Source organism: Hyaena hyaena, unplaced genomic scaffold (assembly GCF_003009895.1).
Source record: "Hyaena hyaena isolate Hyena2069 unplaced genomic scaffold, ASM300989v1 scaffold_15, whole genome shotgun sequence".
In the NCBI taxonomy this organism is placed as follows: domain Eukaryota; kingdom Metazoa; phylum Chordata; class Mammalia; order Carnivora; family Hyaenidae; genus Hyaena; species Hyaena hyaena.
The window spans coordinates 1,283,827-1,300,942 of NW_024080647.1; the positions used below are offsets into that span (position 1 = coordinate 1,283,827).

At 50.7% G+C, this 17,116-nt stretch overlaps 1 protein-coding gene across 1 annotated transcript in view; it reads left to right on the forward strand.

Moving 5' to 3' along the window:
- The window catches only part of ITGA11 (integrin subunit alpha 11), a 123,817-nt gene that overhangs the window by 46,517 nt on the left and 60,184 nt on the right, over positions 1 to 17,116 (forward strand). Inside the window, exon 3 of the mRNA XM_039218561.1 lies at positions 15,898 to 15,998. Coding sequence (XP_039074492.1) covers positions 15,898 to 15,998 — 101 coding nt within the window. The remainder of the gene's footprint in view (positions 1 to 15,897; positions 15,999 to 17,116) is intronic.

Here is a 17,116-nt window from a genome sequence, read left to right on the forward strand (position 1 = left end):
GGACGCTTAACCGACTAAGCCACCCAGGTGCCCCGGTTGAGTGTCTAACTCTTGATTTTAGCTCAGGTCATGATCCCAGGATTGTGGGACCAAGCCCCACGTCCAGCTCAGCACTGAGCTCTGAGCATGGAGCCTGTTAAGATTTTCTCTCTCTCTCCCTCTGCCCCTCTCCCCTTCTCTCTCTAAAATAAAAAAAAAAAAAAAAAAACACAATTGGAATTAATCATATGTTAAGGTTATATTCAATTATAAAAAACAAATCAATGTGCTATACATGCATTTTCTCACTAATCATCTGTGATGGGCCACTACTTAACCTAAACCTTGTTTCCTCCAGACTTGGATAGAATACCTCCTTCTAGATTTCCCTGACTTCTTCCTGATGAACCAAGACTTCTTCAGGATTCCAGACTTGTTCAAATGGCTCTTCTCTTTCACACAGCTCCAACCCTCAGACACACAAGAGACCATCCTGACAAGTTTGCTGGTGCTTTCTGTGGAATCCCTAAATCCTTGCCACTTTCCCTCTTGAATCATTTCTTCCTGGTTTAGCTGCGATGAGTCACCCTGAGCCAATCATGCAGACAGATGTGGAGATGTGTAGAAAAAAGCTGATGAAGAGAAATAGCAAAGGAGGGGGTGCCTGGGTGGCTCAGTCAGTTAAACATCCGACTTTGGCTTAGGGAATGATCTCACGGTTCTTGGGTTCAAGCACCATGTTGCACTCTGTGCTGACAGTTCAGAGCCTGTAGCCTGCTTCCTGTTCTCTGTCTCCCTCTCTCTCTCTGCCCCTCCCCTGCTCATGCTCATTCTCTCTCTCTCTCTCTTTCTCTCTCTCTCTCGTAAAGGGGACGGAGAGATGAAATGAATAGAGAGCAAAGACAGAGTAAGGAGGGAAAGGGAGCCATGGGCCCCCAAGATTAGGGCTCACCTTTGATTCATCATTGTTTGGGACAGACCCACAGAAGGAGAAGGGAAGAATGGTTCTAGAAGTCAGGCTGTGACCCAAGCTAAATCTCAGGGCAGCCCTAAACTGGACATTCTGGTGGCGAAGGGCCTGGGGACAGTGGCTCCACATGGGTGAGGTCGATGAGGGGTGAGGTATGGGAGAGGGGCCCCCTGCAGGGGAGGGAGCAGGCAGCAGGTAGGTGGTGGACGGTGGTCTGGCCCAACGCTGGGTGCCTCACTCAGCAGCGGCACCTCCCCTCTGCGCTGTCCTCTCTGCTCCTCCCCAGCCACTGAGCCAGGGATTCTGTAACCCAAGGGGGAGGATGGGTCCAAAATGTAATGACAGCCTCTACCCTCCAGTGGTTCAAGTGAGTCTACAGCCTCTTTGCTTCTTTATGGCCTCTCAAATAATAGTGTTGTAAGAAGAGCCATTACTCACGATCCAGAGGGGAGAGGAGGGAAATAAATCTGAGCTTTGAACCAGAAAGAAAGTACTTCGAAGGATTCTGCCTAGCCAATAATTCGCTGATGCAACTCAGGGTTCCCTGGCCTCTGTGTGCCCAGAGACAGGGAGAATGAGGCCAAGGAGTTGCCCCTTAGCCAGCTGAGTGACTTGGGTGAGTCACCTGGCTTCTAGGGACTAGTTTCCTCAGCTTTAAAACAGGACTGCTGTCTCTCTCACAGGGTTGTTGTGAGGATTAATGTCAGAGGATTAACGTTAATGTCAGAGGAAGCGCCTGGCATGTAATAAAGTGCCCACCCCCAACATTCATTTCCTCATGCGTTAGTTTACTTCCTTGTTCATACGAAGTGCTTTGAAGTCAATGTTTGTTAAGGAGTGTTAACTGGTTTTTTTTTTTTTTAATTTTTTTAATGTTTATTCAGTTTTGGGAGACAGAGAGCACATGAGCAGGGAAGGGCAGAGAGGGAGGGAGACACAGAATCTGAAGCAGGCTCCAGGCTCTGAGCTGTCAGCACAGAGCCTGACATGGGAATCAAACTCACCAAATGGTGAGATCATGACCTGAGCCCAAGTTGGCCGCTTAACCAACAGGGCCATACAGGCACCCTGTTTTGTTAACTGTTTCTTGATCGGGCACCCTGCCTCCGTTTCCTATGTAGCCTGCTTTCTGCTATTTCAAAGCCTGGTGATCATCTGATAGTATAATTCCAGTTCTTCCTGCCAAAAGCTGGCAGAACAAAATTGCCCATGAAAGATGTAAAAAGAATACAGATTCCTTAGCCCAGCCCAAGACTTGGCAAAATCGGATTCTCCGGAGGTACTTTTAAACATCCCCGGATAAGCCCAATGCCTGGCCAGGCTCTGGGGCCCCTGATTTAAGGGGTCTGTGAGTTCTCATGGATTCATGGCTCAGTTCCTTTACTAGCTTACTTAGAGAGTGGCCTTCAGTGCCTGAACCCAAGGGGGTGGCCAGTTGCAGGAATTTAGAGACCCTGGAAAGTGGGGCAGGAGCGCAGGGGAGTTAATCTGATCAGTGGTAGGGGGCAGGAAACACGATGGTCCTCAAGCATGTAGGCTTCTAACCATCTGTCTACACTTCAGGCTACTTTAGGTAGAGCTCTCCGCACAAGCAAGGGGACAAGATGGGGATTTGGAATGTCAGGGAGACGTGGTTGGGGAGCAAGAATGGGAGATGAGTGGCGTGAGCCCAGGTGAGGATGACCCCACCCCCGGCTCTGTGAAGGTAGGGACTTGTCTGTCTCTTTGGTTCCCCTCCTGGCCCAAGGAAGCCTTCGTCGTGGTGGGTGCATCAGAATCATGCACGTAAGCCTGGCTCCATCAGGACTCAGCTGTCATTCCTCCCTGTGGGCCCCAGTCTTCTTCACCTGGGTGACATCTATTCACCATGCAAGGCTCCATCCAGGAGTTGCCTACTCCAGGAAGGCTTCCCAAATGGCTGATCAAGTGTTCTCTGTGCCCCCCACACCTGGACCCCACTCGTAGTGCCGTCCTCCACACGGAAATCAAATGAAGGGTGCGGACTGTGCTTCCTTCATTCAGGTTTCAGTCCTCAGGGTCCCGCTCAGAGTAGGCGTCAGTGACTCTTTCTCTGAACTGAATTTGCCCAAGCTATCATTTCACAGGTGAGGATGTGGGTGCAGAGAGGGCAGAGGGCTCACCCCAGGTCACTCAGCCCATCTGGGAGTAGATGGGAATTAACTCTAAACATGTCAATGGGCCCCAAACAGAAAAGTGGCCTCTTATCTTGTCTCTTCCCCCTTCTTCTCCATTACCTGAGTGTGCATGGCTGGTGGAGCGAGTGGCACACACAGTAGGAATAACAAACATCCCAGCTGGGTCCAGAGAGTCTCAGGTTCTCTGGGCCTTGCTTTCTCCTTCAGTCAAGTGGGGATAACTGCTCTTGTCCTCTGGGCTCCGGGGCCCTGGGTGGAGCACAGTGAGCTGCTGGGTGTGTGTGCCAGGCACATTTTGAACATCACCATCCTGACTGTGAACCTGAGGGAACGGGCCTGCCCAGGATAGAGAACAGGCACTTCCTTCCAAGGCCCCTCCCTTCTACCAAGTAATCGCCGGGGAGTTTTCAGACCGGCACCTGCCAGAACATTGAAGCCATCCATTCCACTGAGCAACATCTGTCCAAACCAGTGGCGTGTTTGTGTTTCATTTTCAGAGGAAAGTGCTGTTACAAAACTGGGGGCAGGGAGGAACTCTGTGCATGACTTGGAAAAACAAGCAAGTTCATGGGATGTTTTGAAAAGAGAACGTTGGGGGGGGGGTGCGGTCTTTATACCATGCGCTGAGACCAGACCACACAGCCACCTTCCTGTGGGAGCACCAGGCCAAGGGTATTCCAAAGTTGGTGGCCTGTCTGCAGACGGGACCCCCAAGAGCTCAGCTCCTAGCCACACCCCAAGAAGCAGAGTGAAGACCCAGCTTGTCTTTGCAAAATGAGTGGCATCCTCCAGCTGCTCGTTGCATATTCAGTCAGCAATTATGAAGCCTAGACCATGTTCAAGGTACTTTGACCAGAACTGAAGGGGAGATTTGAAGGTGGTTGGGGGTCTCTCTCTCTCTCTCTCTCTGCTATGTAGAAGGGAATTATCTAAAGGAGTGAAGAAAAAAAAGAATGACAAGATGAGTACAAAGCTTCATGGGAATTAAGAGAGAGCTTTCAGCTGAGTTATCAAGGAGGACATCCTGGAAGAAGAGGCACTGAAAAGTGGATGGAATGGGGCAGGCTCAAGAGTTTGGATTTGGGGGACTGCACACACAGAGGCAGGAAGGAAGCTTCCAACTCTGATGAAAAATAGGCCAAGTGGCCCCATTGAGACTGGCATCTGGTTGTATGAAGGGGAGGGGCACCGACTCACAGTCAGTGGGTCAGGTTCTCATTTTCCCTTCCAGTGGGTTGAGATTGTCCTTTGCGGTCACCTTCCCTCAGTCTTCCCTCTTCTGCAACTTAGGAAAAAATGCTGTTTGGATGTAAGTGGAGGTGGACCCAGAAGTTTCCAGGAACAAAGCAGAAAGCCAAGCCTGGGAAGTCAACATCTGTGATGACGCTCGTCAGCAGGCTCTGTGCCCGAGACGATGAGGGGCGGCTGGCACTGTAACACGCACGGGCTTTGTACCCACAGCTTGCACTGCTTGTGCATGGACTTGCGCGTGACTACTTGTGCATGGAGGCTTATTCCTTAGGATTGATGAAAGGCTGTTTGGGGGGACCATTTTGTTAAAGCATCTGAACATCTTTTTTTTTTTTTTTTTTTTTACCAATTTGGTTTCAATATTCATTTATTTTTAAGAGAGAGACAGAGAGCAAGCAGGGGAGGGGCAGAGAGAGAGGGAGACACAGAATCTGAAGCAGGCTCCAGGCTCTGAGCTGTCAGCAGAGAGCCCGATGCGGGGCTCAAACTCACAGACTGCAAGATCATGACCTGAGCCAAAGTCGGATGCTCAGCTGACTGAGCAACCCAGGGGTCCCCCCACCTTTTTTTTTTTTTTTTTACATTTATTTATTTTTGAGAGAAAAACTGTGAGTGGGGGAGGGGCAGAGAGAGGCGGAGACAGAGGATCTGAAGCCAGCTCTGCACTGTCAGCACAGAGCCTGACATGGGGCTCCAACTCACCAACCGTGAGATCACGACCTGAGCCGAAGTTGGATGTTCAACCAACTGAGCCACCTCGGTGCCCCTAAGGCACCTGAACGTCATTCAATAGGAAAAGGGATGTGTCCATACAAAAATGGCTGCAAAGAAAAGTGGAACACTGTATAAAGATGTATCCTGGGGAACCAGTATAAAGATGATGCAGAACTTTATGGTCCATCTGTACCAGACCCGCCCCCAACATCTGAGGAGCCTGGGTCCAGAAAGCACATGGAGGCTCCAGTCCATGGCCCACCATCTTTTCTGCCCGCCTCCAGAGCTCTCCTGGTCATTGAGGGGCCTGGCACACGTGAACACCCCAGCCTACACACCCAGGCTCCCTGCTAGCCCCATTGGTGGTGGGATCCACCATCAGAAAAACAGATCCAGGGGCGACTGGCTGGCTCAGTCGGTTAAGCATCCAACATTCAGTCTCGGCTCAGCTTGTGATCTCACGGTTCATGAGTTCGAGCCCCGCGTGGGGTTCTGTCTCTCCCTTTCTCTGCCCTCCCCCTCCTGTGCTCGCTGGTTCTCTCTCTATATCAAAAATAATAAACTTAAAAAAAAGAAAGAAAGGAAGATCCAGGGAAGAGGCCTGTCCGGAGCTGTTTGGGCGGGAGATTTCAGAGCCCCAGTACCCAGACTGGGAGGGCATGGGCTGTGCCTTTGACCCCCTCAGACTCCTCACCCCACAGGAGGGGGCATAGTCAGAGAAGGATCAGAGCGGGAGCCAGGGCAGGGGCCCAGAGACAGGTCTAAGTGTGGCATTGATATGTACTGACATGGAAATTTGTTCAAGTATGAAACAATAAGTGAAAAAAGGCACACTACAGAATCATGTATGTAGAACATTCTGGTTTTTAATTCACTACATAAATGCCTGGAAGGTATTCTGTACCGCTGTTGCTACTGGTAGTTATCTCGAGAGGGCCAGCTGGGTGAGGAAGAAGTAGAACATGTTCTACTTGCACAGTTCTGTCTATGAACACGAGATAACAAGCATGTGTTGAAGGAGGTATTTCTTGTGACCAAGAGAAACAAAATTCCCGGACTGTTCCTGGGCAATCAGGAAGGTCGCTGTGGTCCTGATCCTGAGATGTACCACAAACTCCTGGGACACACGTGCTTTTCCACATATCCACGGGGCCTCATCTCTGGCTTCCTCAGCAATCCTTTCCACAAGCGCTCCCAATCCTGCCTGCACATCTGGGAGCTTCTAAAAGTAGATTCCCAGGCCCTGTCCCCAACTGGCTGAAATAGAATCTTCTGGAGGTGAGGCCCAGGAACCTGCAGTGGTAACCCACCAGGTGGCCCTGATGACCAGCAGGGCCTGGGACCCACCACCCTTGAAACACTAGTGGCCCAGGTATGGTCCATCCCATTTGGTAGATGAGAACACTGAGGCCCAGCACAGTTAACAGCCTTGTCTCAGGTCTTGACCCCTCTAATAGAGCTTGTTTTGCTCTCCCAGCTGGATTAAAAGGTGTCCAAAGAGGGCCTGTAGTCAGTGGCCCCAAATTGCAGGCTATGGGATTAGGGTCATCCCACTGAGCCAGCTACTGGCTACTTCATCCGACCACTGTATTGGGGGAGCTACTCTGTGCCAGGCCCTCTTGTGGGTGCTGGCGTGTCTAGAGATGCAAACCTGACCAATGTGGTCCTCACCCCCTTGCAGCTCCCATTCTACTGGGAGGTAAGAATGATGACCGGGAAGAAAAGAAGGCATCTTCAGGGAGGGGGAAATGCTATGAGAAGCTAAGGCAGGGTAGTGAGACAGGAGTGGTGGTCAGGAAAGGCCCCTTGGGGGTGGTGACATTGGAGCTGAGCCCTAACTGACAGACCCAGCTGCGCAGCATTCAGGGCCGTCCTGGGAAAAGTGGGGACGGGCAGGTGAGTGGCAGTGAGCTGATATAGAGCATTGGCAGGAACAGTGAAGAGGGTGGGTTTTGCTGGAATGGATCTGGGGCTGTGAGCCCAGTTAGGATTACAGGTCACCCTATGTATCGTGGTGTTTCTCAAACTTGAGCATGCATCAGTATCCCCTGGAAGGTGTGTTAATACGTGGATGCTGGGGCCCACTCTAGTGTCTGATCCCATAGGTCTGGGGTGAGGCCCAAGATGCTGCGTTTCTAACCAGCTCCCGGGGACGCTGGTGGTGCTGGTCTGGGAACCGCCTGCAGAACTACTGGCCTGTTAGCCTGCCTGCCTCCTCTGGTAGGCTTCTCTGGAGACCTCCTGAAAGCAGGATGACCTCACATTCACCAAGGTGGCCCCAGTGCTCAGTGCACTAGCAGGAGCTCAGGAAATGCTCATGATTCAGGGAATGAATGAGGGCGGGGATCAGCAGCAATACCAGATAATATGTGTAAAACCCTTAGAACATACAAGTACTATGTAAATGTATTAGGGTTCTCCAGAGAAGCAAAACCAATAGGACATGCATGTATATGTGTGTATACATATAGACACACACACATATATATACATATACATGCATATACGTATATACATATGTATGTATGTATGCATATATACATGTGTGCATATACGTATATACATATACATATGTATACATACACATATACATACACATGCATATACGTATATACATATACATATGTATACATACACACAAATATATACACATGCATATACGTATATACACATGTATGCAATATACATATATACATGCATGCATATACGTATATACATATACATATGTATACATATATACACATATATACACATATACATGCATGCATATACATATACACACACATATATACACATATGCATATGTGCATACATAAGCACATGTATACACACACATATATGCATACATATATACACATATGCACACATATACATATATACATGGACACACATATACATGCATGCATATACATGTACACACATACACGCATGCATATGCATATATACATACATGTATACAGTGTACACATATGCACGTGCATATACATATATACGTGTATACATATATACACAAGTATATGTGCATGTACATATATGTATAGTACACAAATATGCATATATATACATACATGCATGCATATACATACATATACATATATATATACATATGTGGAGAGAGATTTATTGTAAGGAGTTGGTTCACATGGTTATGGAGCCTGGCAAGTTCCATGGTCTGCAGGGTACATCAGCAAACTGAAGACTCAGAGGTGCTGACATTGTAGCTCCAGTCTGAAGGCCAGCTGGCTGCAGACCTAGGAGAGCTGATGTTTCAATTAGAGTCCAGAAGTAAGAAAAAGCCCACGTCCCAGTTCTAGGGCAGTCAGGAAGGATTCTTTGTTACTCGGGCTAGGCCTGCCCTTTCCTTGTATGTGGGCCTTCAGCTGCTTTAGCGAGGCCTGCCCATTAGGGAAGACAATCTACTCAGTCTTCAGGTTTAAATGTTCATCTCTTTTCCAAACACCCCCACAGATATACCTGGAATAACATTTATACTATCTGGACACCCTGTAGCTCAGTCAAGTTGACACATAAAATTAATCATCACAGTATATGTGTTTGTTTTTAATACACACCTCTGATGAGGGTTGTTCCAAGGCAGGGAGAGTAAGGGATGTGCTAGCCAACAGAGAGGGCTTCATTTTCCTGGCCGCTAGGAGGCCAGGCCGTGCCAGGCATCCGAGCCACAGGGAACCACGAGCCCCTCCAACCAAACCAGGAAGACATGCAGGTGCCAGCACCTCCCCTCCAGCAGGTCCCAGGTGGGCTCTCCCTCCCCCACCAGCCCCCAGCCAGTGAAGCCCCAGGGCCCCCACCCCCTGCCCTCAGCCCTTCCCCAGCACCATCTTGAACACATTAGCCACCATATTCACGCTGGCTGGAGAGGATTACATTTTCCATGCAGAGCGAGGGAGAGGAGAAACCTCACTAAAGGAATAGTCTCTCCTTTGTTCCCTCGAGCTCTCTGCCCCTCAAGTGGACCCCCCTCCTTGATGCCCCTATCTGATTTCAGGAAAGGAAAATGAAGCCAGGAAAGAAATGGAACAAAGGGCCTGCTTGGGTTTGAGTGGAGGAGGGGGGCCAGGAGAGAGGAACAGGTGAGGGAGGGAGTTAGATGGGTGGGAGAGGGAGAGAGGAAGCCCCTGGGGGACAGGCCCAGCTGGCTGCAGGACGGCAGCCCCGCTCCATGCTGGGCCTTCTGAACCGGCCCCTCTCTCACAATGGTGGAGTCCCAGTGTCTCTCCATAGGCTTGTCACATCACCTTCTGAGCCTCAGATATTAACTGCTCTTCCAGACTCAAAGCTGTCGTGGTGGTCAAAATCAAGTGCAACTTAATCGCATCAAAAGGGACTCATTGGGGGCACTTGGGTGGCTCAGTCAGTTGAGCGTCCAACTTCAGTTCAGGTCATGATCTTGCAGATCGTGAGTTCGAGCCCCACATCGGGCTCTGTGCTGTGTCTCCCTCTTTCTCGGCTCCTCCCGCACTCATGCTCTGTGTGTCTCTCTCTCTTTCTCAAAAAATGAATAAACATTTTAAAAATGTTTTTCAAAAAGGGCCTCATCAAAATGAAAAAAAAATCAGTCATGATAGGATTTCCTAGGACTCAAGGGCAAGGTCTTGTAGAGAGGAGCAAAGAGGCGGCCCAGGAAGGGGTTGAAACCCACATCTTGCCTTTCCTCAGCAGTCTGTGCTGGCCTCTGGGCTCAGGACCCCCTCCAAGGGCAGGGCCAGCAGTTGGAAGTTTCCTCCTTTCTTCCCCAAGCATCTGATGGTCCGTTTGTGCCCATGGCCTCTGCTTACCCCATCTGCTGCTAGGGAGCTAAGCTGTTCACATCTGCCTTCCTAGAGCCCTGCCCCCTGCCCCCATGCTTTCCACACTGACCCCTGTGCTTTGGGGGACCATCACCCTGAGAATCAGGATGCCACACACCAGTCTGGCACTGCCACTGTCTGCTCTGAGGCCTCAGATATAGCCTTTCCCTGCTCTGGCTTCTAGTGACTCACTGGTCCATCATGAGACTGACCCAAGGAGCCTCCCGGTTTCATCCCAGCTCTGACTGCCAGCTAGGCCTGTTACCAGGCAACCAGAAGCACCTGGAGTGCAGAGCTCCCTGTCCAAGTAGCTGTTGTAAGTGCGATACTCATAGAACAAAAGGATTTCTGTTCCCACAAGGCTGGGCCAGGGGACAGTTTTATACATTCAGTTAAACAACCAGAGAGAAACAATATACCTGGTGTCTGAGGGCCCACCCACCATGCACGACAAAGTAAGTATATGCCCCAGATGGAGCATGAGCTGAGGGAGATGAATCTGCTCCTCTCTCATTGGTCTTGCATGTCAGGTTCCTCTTATAGCATGGTAATATATGGAATTTCTAGGGGTAGTTTTAACTGTGTGGGATTTTTTGGCCTTACACATCTAACTAGTTAGATGTCTGTGGTTATAAATACCTGAAACCTCAACCCAAACGGCTTATACAGGTAAAAAGTGGGTACTGCTTACATATCTGAAAAGCCCAGCAGCAGTTCTAGCTTCAGGTAGAGTTTGATCCAGGGTTGCACAGTATCATTAGGACTTGGGCTCTTTCTCTTGTTGCATCTCTCAGCCCTCCCCTTCTCCATGCATCAGCTCATACCTCCCATTGCCACAAGGTGACTTTCAGTAATTTGAGGGCTTAGATCTATGTACTATGGCATCCTAAGGAAAGGAACCCTTTGGTCCAAAAGGAAGTCCTAAAATTCACTCTGATTGGGGTGACCCTGACTCAATCACTACATCCAGAGGCTAAAACGGGCCTAGCCTGAGGTAAGTGCTCAGTCCCTAGAATTGGGAGCAGGACCAGGTTCCCTCGCTCCCCAAACAAAAGTGCAGACTGTGAGAAAAGAGACATGGGAACCAGCGAAGGAAGGAACATTGACTCTAAGTGGAAGCCGGGTCACTCCTTTGAACCCCCATGCACAGACAATACTCGGCTTCTCAGTAACCTATTTTCCAGGCAGTGAACCTGGGATTCCTCTTAGGTCTGAGGCAAAGCCGGAAGCCCCCAGAGCTGTTCCTGCTGCCACAGACTGTCAGCCAGAAGGTCAGATCTGGCAATAGGTACCTCTTTACTGAGGGCCTTCCAGACCACCTGATGCTCGTGGAGCAAGGCGGAGGAGAACATTGCAGCCCTCAAGGAATTATGACACTAAAACGCTGAGCACAGCAGGCAGCAGGGATTACATGCTAGGTCATGTGGGAGAGCCTGGAGGGTAATCAGGGAGGGCTTCTTGGAGTAGGTGAGAATTTTGCCGAATCTTAAAGGGATGGTCTCCAGGGAGGGATGTGCATACCATGGGGCATGTGCAGGACAGTATACTGGCACAGAGAAAGAAAACAATCCAAGTTCTATTTAAGTTTATATTTTATTTAAAAAAAACCATGAGATTACTAATATTTCATATACAGACTGATGGTTTCACACTGGCATAATTTACATATAAATTTACACACATTGGAGGTATGTGTTACCTTTTTTCTTATAGGAGTGTACGTTTTACTTGTTTATTTTTTAAAGTGTATTTATTTTAGACAGAGAACAGGGGAGGGGCAGGAGAGAGGGAGAGAGAGAATCACAATCCCCATGCCGTTGGCACAGAGCCCCATGCAGGTCTCGATCTCACAAACTGTGAGATCACGACCTGAGCCGAAATCAAGAGTCAATCGCTTAACCAACTGAGCCACCCAGGCATCCCAGGAGTGTGCATTTTAAAGGTTCAGAAACTAAACTTGCCTTGAAGGATGAAGCCAAGGGTAACAGAGGTCAGGATGAGTTTCCATGGGAGCCTGTGGGAGAGCCAAGGCCCCTCCTCTTAGCCCGTGGCCTGCTGGGAGCCAAGGAGCCGTGCACTCAGTGGGGCCACACCTTTCTTCTTCAGGTGGCCATCTCCCTGGGGAGCCTCCTCCCTTGACAAGGCCCTGCTTCTATAGAGGACAGCTTCGGGTGGGGGTGAGGGTGGTCCACAGGGCTGTGGCTGATGCCTGCCACCAATTCTCCCATCCACAGCAGCCCTGAAGAATGCCGGGTGCCCACAGCCAGTGAGTCACAGCACATGGCCCGTGGAAAGGGCCCAATGCTCACTATGACCTTTGGGGTTTGCTTTGCTGTCTGGTGCCCACACCGGAGAGATTGGTGTCCTGCCCCCAGAGGCACGACAGGCCCTGAGGCTGCAGATGGCTATATAAGGCTGAGGCCACAGGGGATGGTCAGGGCTGCCAGACCCCAGCAGCAATTTGTCTAGTCTCACTGGTGACGCAAACATTTTTCCCTGGGCTCGGGCAGTAACCCCCTGGCAGTGAGATTGAATCATATCCTCAAAACCTCAAGCCCGACGGCTGTACGTAATGCCAAGACTTAAGGGTGGTGAAGAGAGCTGACCGAGGCCCTCACTTCATGGCGATGAAATATTTGGGGCAACACAGAGAAAGCTGTCCCAGGAGAACTGGGGGGGCTGGGTCAGTCCCTCCTGGGGCTTCAGCTTCTGCATCTGTCATATGGGGACAGGACGTGGGGCCCTGCTACCTCGCGAAATGCCGGGTTCCCCCAAGGAGATCAGGTCTGGAGAATGGAGATGGGGTATAGAGGCTTGCCTTTGTTCTTTGAGAAGAACAGAACCCAGTCTGGAGATAAGTCTGGGGTCACGATGACTTGATGGATTTAATTGCCAGCTTGTTCCCCGCGGGACATTGTCAGGACACGTGACTCCATCTTTCTGCAGAGTTTACTTAGATGCGTCCCCACTGTCTCTCAGTGACTTTAAACATCTATGACTTCCCACAGTGACAGTACAGGGGTGGCCAACCCCACTTCATGGCCAAGAAAACTAAGATCTGGAAAGTTCAGTGACTTCTCAAGGCCACACAGAAAGCTGGGGGCCAAACCAGGATGAAACCCTGACTCCTACCATCTCAGTCCAAAGGTCTGTCTTCCTCCCAAAGGCCCTACCAAGCAGTCCATGGAGGCCTTAACGTTCCACTCTGTAAAATGGGCAGAGTTGTGAGAAGTCCACCTTGTCAGGCTGCTGGGGTGTTTTCTAGAATACACATGGAGATGGCTTTTCTAGCAGACGGCCGTGGTTTGACCGACAACCAGCTGTACCTGGTTTTCCCAGAAGCGCCCTACAAGGTGTTGCCCAGAGGCACTCTTTCCAGAAAGCACTCCCCATCAGGTGGTGGTGAGTGCATTCCTCTGGAAGTGCACTTGGTCATATATCAGGTTGACCTTGAAAACTAGAGCAGCTAGAAGAGCAAGCCCTGAGCCCAAGCACCACTTATTGATAGCTCCCTCCCTCCGTCTCTGGCTGTGCCTCCCTCCCCCACTCTCTCTTTGTCTCTCTCTCTCTCTGTCTCTCCCCTCTATCTCTCTGTCTCTCTCTCCGCTGCCTTGCTGGAAAGAATGGAGCAGCCTTGACCACACAATCACTCACAGAATTAAGTAGCTAAAATTCACGTCGTCTAGACAAACAGATTTTATGGGTCCAATTAATTCCTGCTGGTCAAAAATAGGCATGCTTAATAAGCAGATATATTTAGAATCTGTCATTATCTGGTTCCCATGGGAGAAACCTCAGCTCTTATTTCATAAACTCTAATTTCAAACAGAGCTCTGTTAACCCCCACTTCAGACCTCGTTCTCTTTCCCAGTCTCAGCGAGAAGTGGGCAGGAGCGGGGCCAGGGAGTGGGGGCTAATCTGACCACCGGAAGCCTCTGGAGTCCTAGGGAGCCTGAACCTCCAGGCTTGGGACTCTCCGCCATAAGTCAGAAGACACGATTGCTTCTTTGGGCACTGTTGCCGGGGGTGCGGAGCTGCTGGGACAGCAGGGGTCCAGAACCATCCCCTTGTGCCAGGGTCTCACCTGCCCCTGGGCCCCAAGCTCCACAGATGTTTACTGCCTGTGCCTCGGGGTCGGGGATACCTCTAGGGCTGCATGTGAGTTGTGGCACTTGAGCTTTCCCTGCGAGGGCTTCGTTCTTGAGCCACTATTAGCACTCAGGCCCGAGCAGAGGAGGCTGCTGCTGGCTGAGAACAGGACTGAAGGCCTAGAAGGTTCCGGATGCACCAGAGGTGGGCAGGCGGTGCCAGCAGGGTGAACAGGTGGAAGGAAGCTGTGCCTGCTTTCAGGGCTGCATCTTACATCTGCGCTGGGGGTCTGGCTGCCTCCCTGGGCCACCTTGGGCCGCCCTCGATGTTGCCACTCTCTGGTGAGCTGGACATGAGGCACAGAGGAGGTTTGGGGGAGCTGTAAGGATAGGGCCTGGGGACTGTCCAGGCTGAGGGGCTCTCCCTGGCCTCAGGGGAGGTGGCACTGCTGGGGCTTGCCCAGGTCAGGAAGGAATGGTCGCTATTCTCTTGAAATGTATGTGCGTGTAAGCAAGGTGTATTGCTTTTCCAGTGGGTGGTTAACAAATCTGCACAAAGTGGAAGGTTTATGTGGCCAGAAACCCTTCTCTCACTGTTCTGGAGGCCAAACTTCCAAAATCAAGGTGCGGGCAGGGCTGTGCTCCCTCGGAAAGATCTAGGAGAGACTCCTTCCTTGCCTCTGATAGCTTCCAGTTGGCCCAGGTGGTCCTTGGCCTGTGGCTTCATCCCTCCTAGGCCTGCCTCCATCTGCATATGGCTTTCTCTCTTCTCTCTGGGTCTCTCCTCTGTCTCTCCTCTGAGGACACCTGTTACTGGACTTAGTGCCCCCTGGTTAATCCAGGATAACCTCATTTTGTGTCTTTATTTCTTTATTTTGAGAGAGAGACAGAGAGTGAGAGGGAGAGGTTCAGAAAGAGAGGGAGACACAGAATCCAAAACAGGCTCCAGACTCTGAGCTGTCAGCACAGAGCCCGATGCGCAGCTCAAACCCACAGACTGTGAGATCATGACCTGAGCCCAAGTCGGATGCATAACCGACTGAGCCACCCAGGTGCCCCTAGGATAACCTCATTTTGAGATCTCTAATTACAACTGCCAAGGGGCACCTAGGTGGTTCAGTTGATAAGTATTCAACTTCAGCTCAGGTCATGATCTCACAGTTGTGAGTTTGAGCCCCACGTTGGGCTCTGTGCTGACAGCTCAGAGCCTGGAGCCTGCTTCAGATTCTGTGTCTCCCTCTCTCTCAGCCCCTCCCTTGCTTGTGTCCTCTGTCTCTGTCTCTCTCTCTCTCCCCCTCTCTCTCAAAAACAAACAAGCATTAAAACAAAATAAAACTTAAAAAACAAACAAATGGCCGAGACCCTCTTTCCAATAAGGTCACAAAGGCATAGGCTCAAGGCAGAGGCCCCAGCTGCCAGGTGGCTGCCCCTGGCTACCCTTTAGCCTCACTGGTTGCCTTGCCCACCCTGAGAAAAACTTTAGTGGCACGGGCAGCCATGAATGACCCCTGTGCACCATGCCCCAGCCCCTGGGTCACCAACTGAAAGACTGTCATATAGAGTAAGGAACGTGTCGCTACCTGTGGAGGGTAGTCTTGACACATGATCAAGACTCCTTGGCTCCAAAATCATCATTCCTCTGCCTTGTGACCACCATTACCACCCTCCCAACTCTTTGGCAAACTCCTAATCATCCATTAAGATCCAGCCCAAGCACACCTCCTCCATTATGTCTGCCCTGACTTCTTCTCCCAAGGACTACCTCCATCTCATTTGTAACAGGGCCCATGTGGTCTTCATCTCTGTATCTCTAGATCCTGGCAAGGATCATGGACCCCATGACTTCATTGCCCTCCGGGTCCCATCCTTTGCCAGGAAGGAGCACTTCCTCCAGGGCCAGTCTTTATTTGTCTTCTTTTCCTTCCCAGGCTGGTAGTGGGCGCTCCATTGGAAACCAATGGCCACCAGAAGACAGGAGACGTGTACAAGTGTCCGGTGACCCACGGGAACTGCACCAAGCTCAACCTGGGTAACGTGGGCCACTGATCTCTCCACAGTGAGGTCAACCATCGCCTGGGGCGGGACAGTCTTTAAAGCACATCCATGCTCGCAGTCACACAGCTACTGCTCCCATTTTACAGATGAGCAAGCCAAGGCCAGAGAGAGGAATCAATGTTCCAAAGGTCATACAGCTTTTCAGGGGCCGGCTAGGATTCAAACTCGGGCCCCCCATGTTCCGGACCATTTCTCTTTCTGACTCATCCACAGCCACTCACGACGAGGTTTCCACTCTTAGCTGGGGAAAAACATTTCCTGTCTTCTTTCGATTTTGCAACAAGAATAGCCAGTATTCATATATCTTTTATAATCTTCACCATGTGCCAGCCACTATTTTTAGTGCCGTTAGGAGTTTTGACTCACTTAATCCCCTCCACAACCATAATCAATGGCTGACCTGCCCAGGGTCACCTAGCTAATAAGTAGTGAGGCCACATATCCAATCCAGATAGTCCTCATTAAGCAACACTGCCTTTCTGAAACGAAGGCTTGGTCCTCACCAAAGAGCCTTGGTACGATCTATGTGTGTGAGTGTGTACACATGCATCCATTAAAACACACACTGATCTCGTAAAGCACTTCCACTTGGTCCTCAACACTGGACAGTGGCTGGGCCATCACATTGCTTTCAGAAGGGAGCACACATTCCACTTGGGGTGAGAAGCTGCAACTCCAGCCCTCCCATAAAGGGCTAGCCTTTCCCAGGGCCAGGCCCCTTGGCCTCCCTGACTTCTAGGGAGGCGGTCTCTGCCCTACACAGCAGGGTGGGTGCTCCCTGGGGAGGGGAAGGGAGGCAGCATGGGCCTGGTGGGGGAGACAGCAGAGCTTCAAGAGATAAGCAGATGGATGAGAAGGTCTACATCAGAGAGAAAGCCCCAGAACCCAGATTCCCCAGGGTGGCCAGCTGTCCTGTCAGACATACTGGAAGCTCCCACCATCCACATCTGCGTCAGCGCTGTGGGTGGGAAGTTCAAACCCCAGCACAGCCGGGGCGCAGACTTCAGTGAGGAAACAGGCTCAGGGAGGCAGGAGCCTGGCTGCTGGCTCACGGAAACCAGTCATCAGCACCCTGAAGGCACAGCCTCCCAA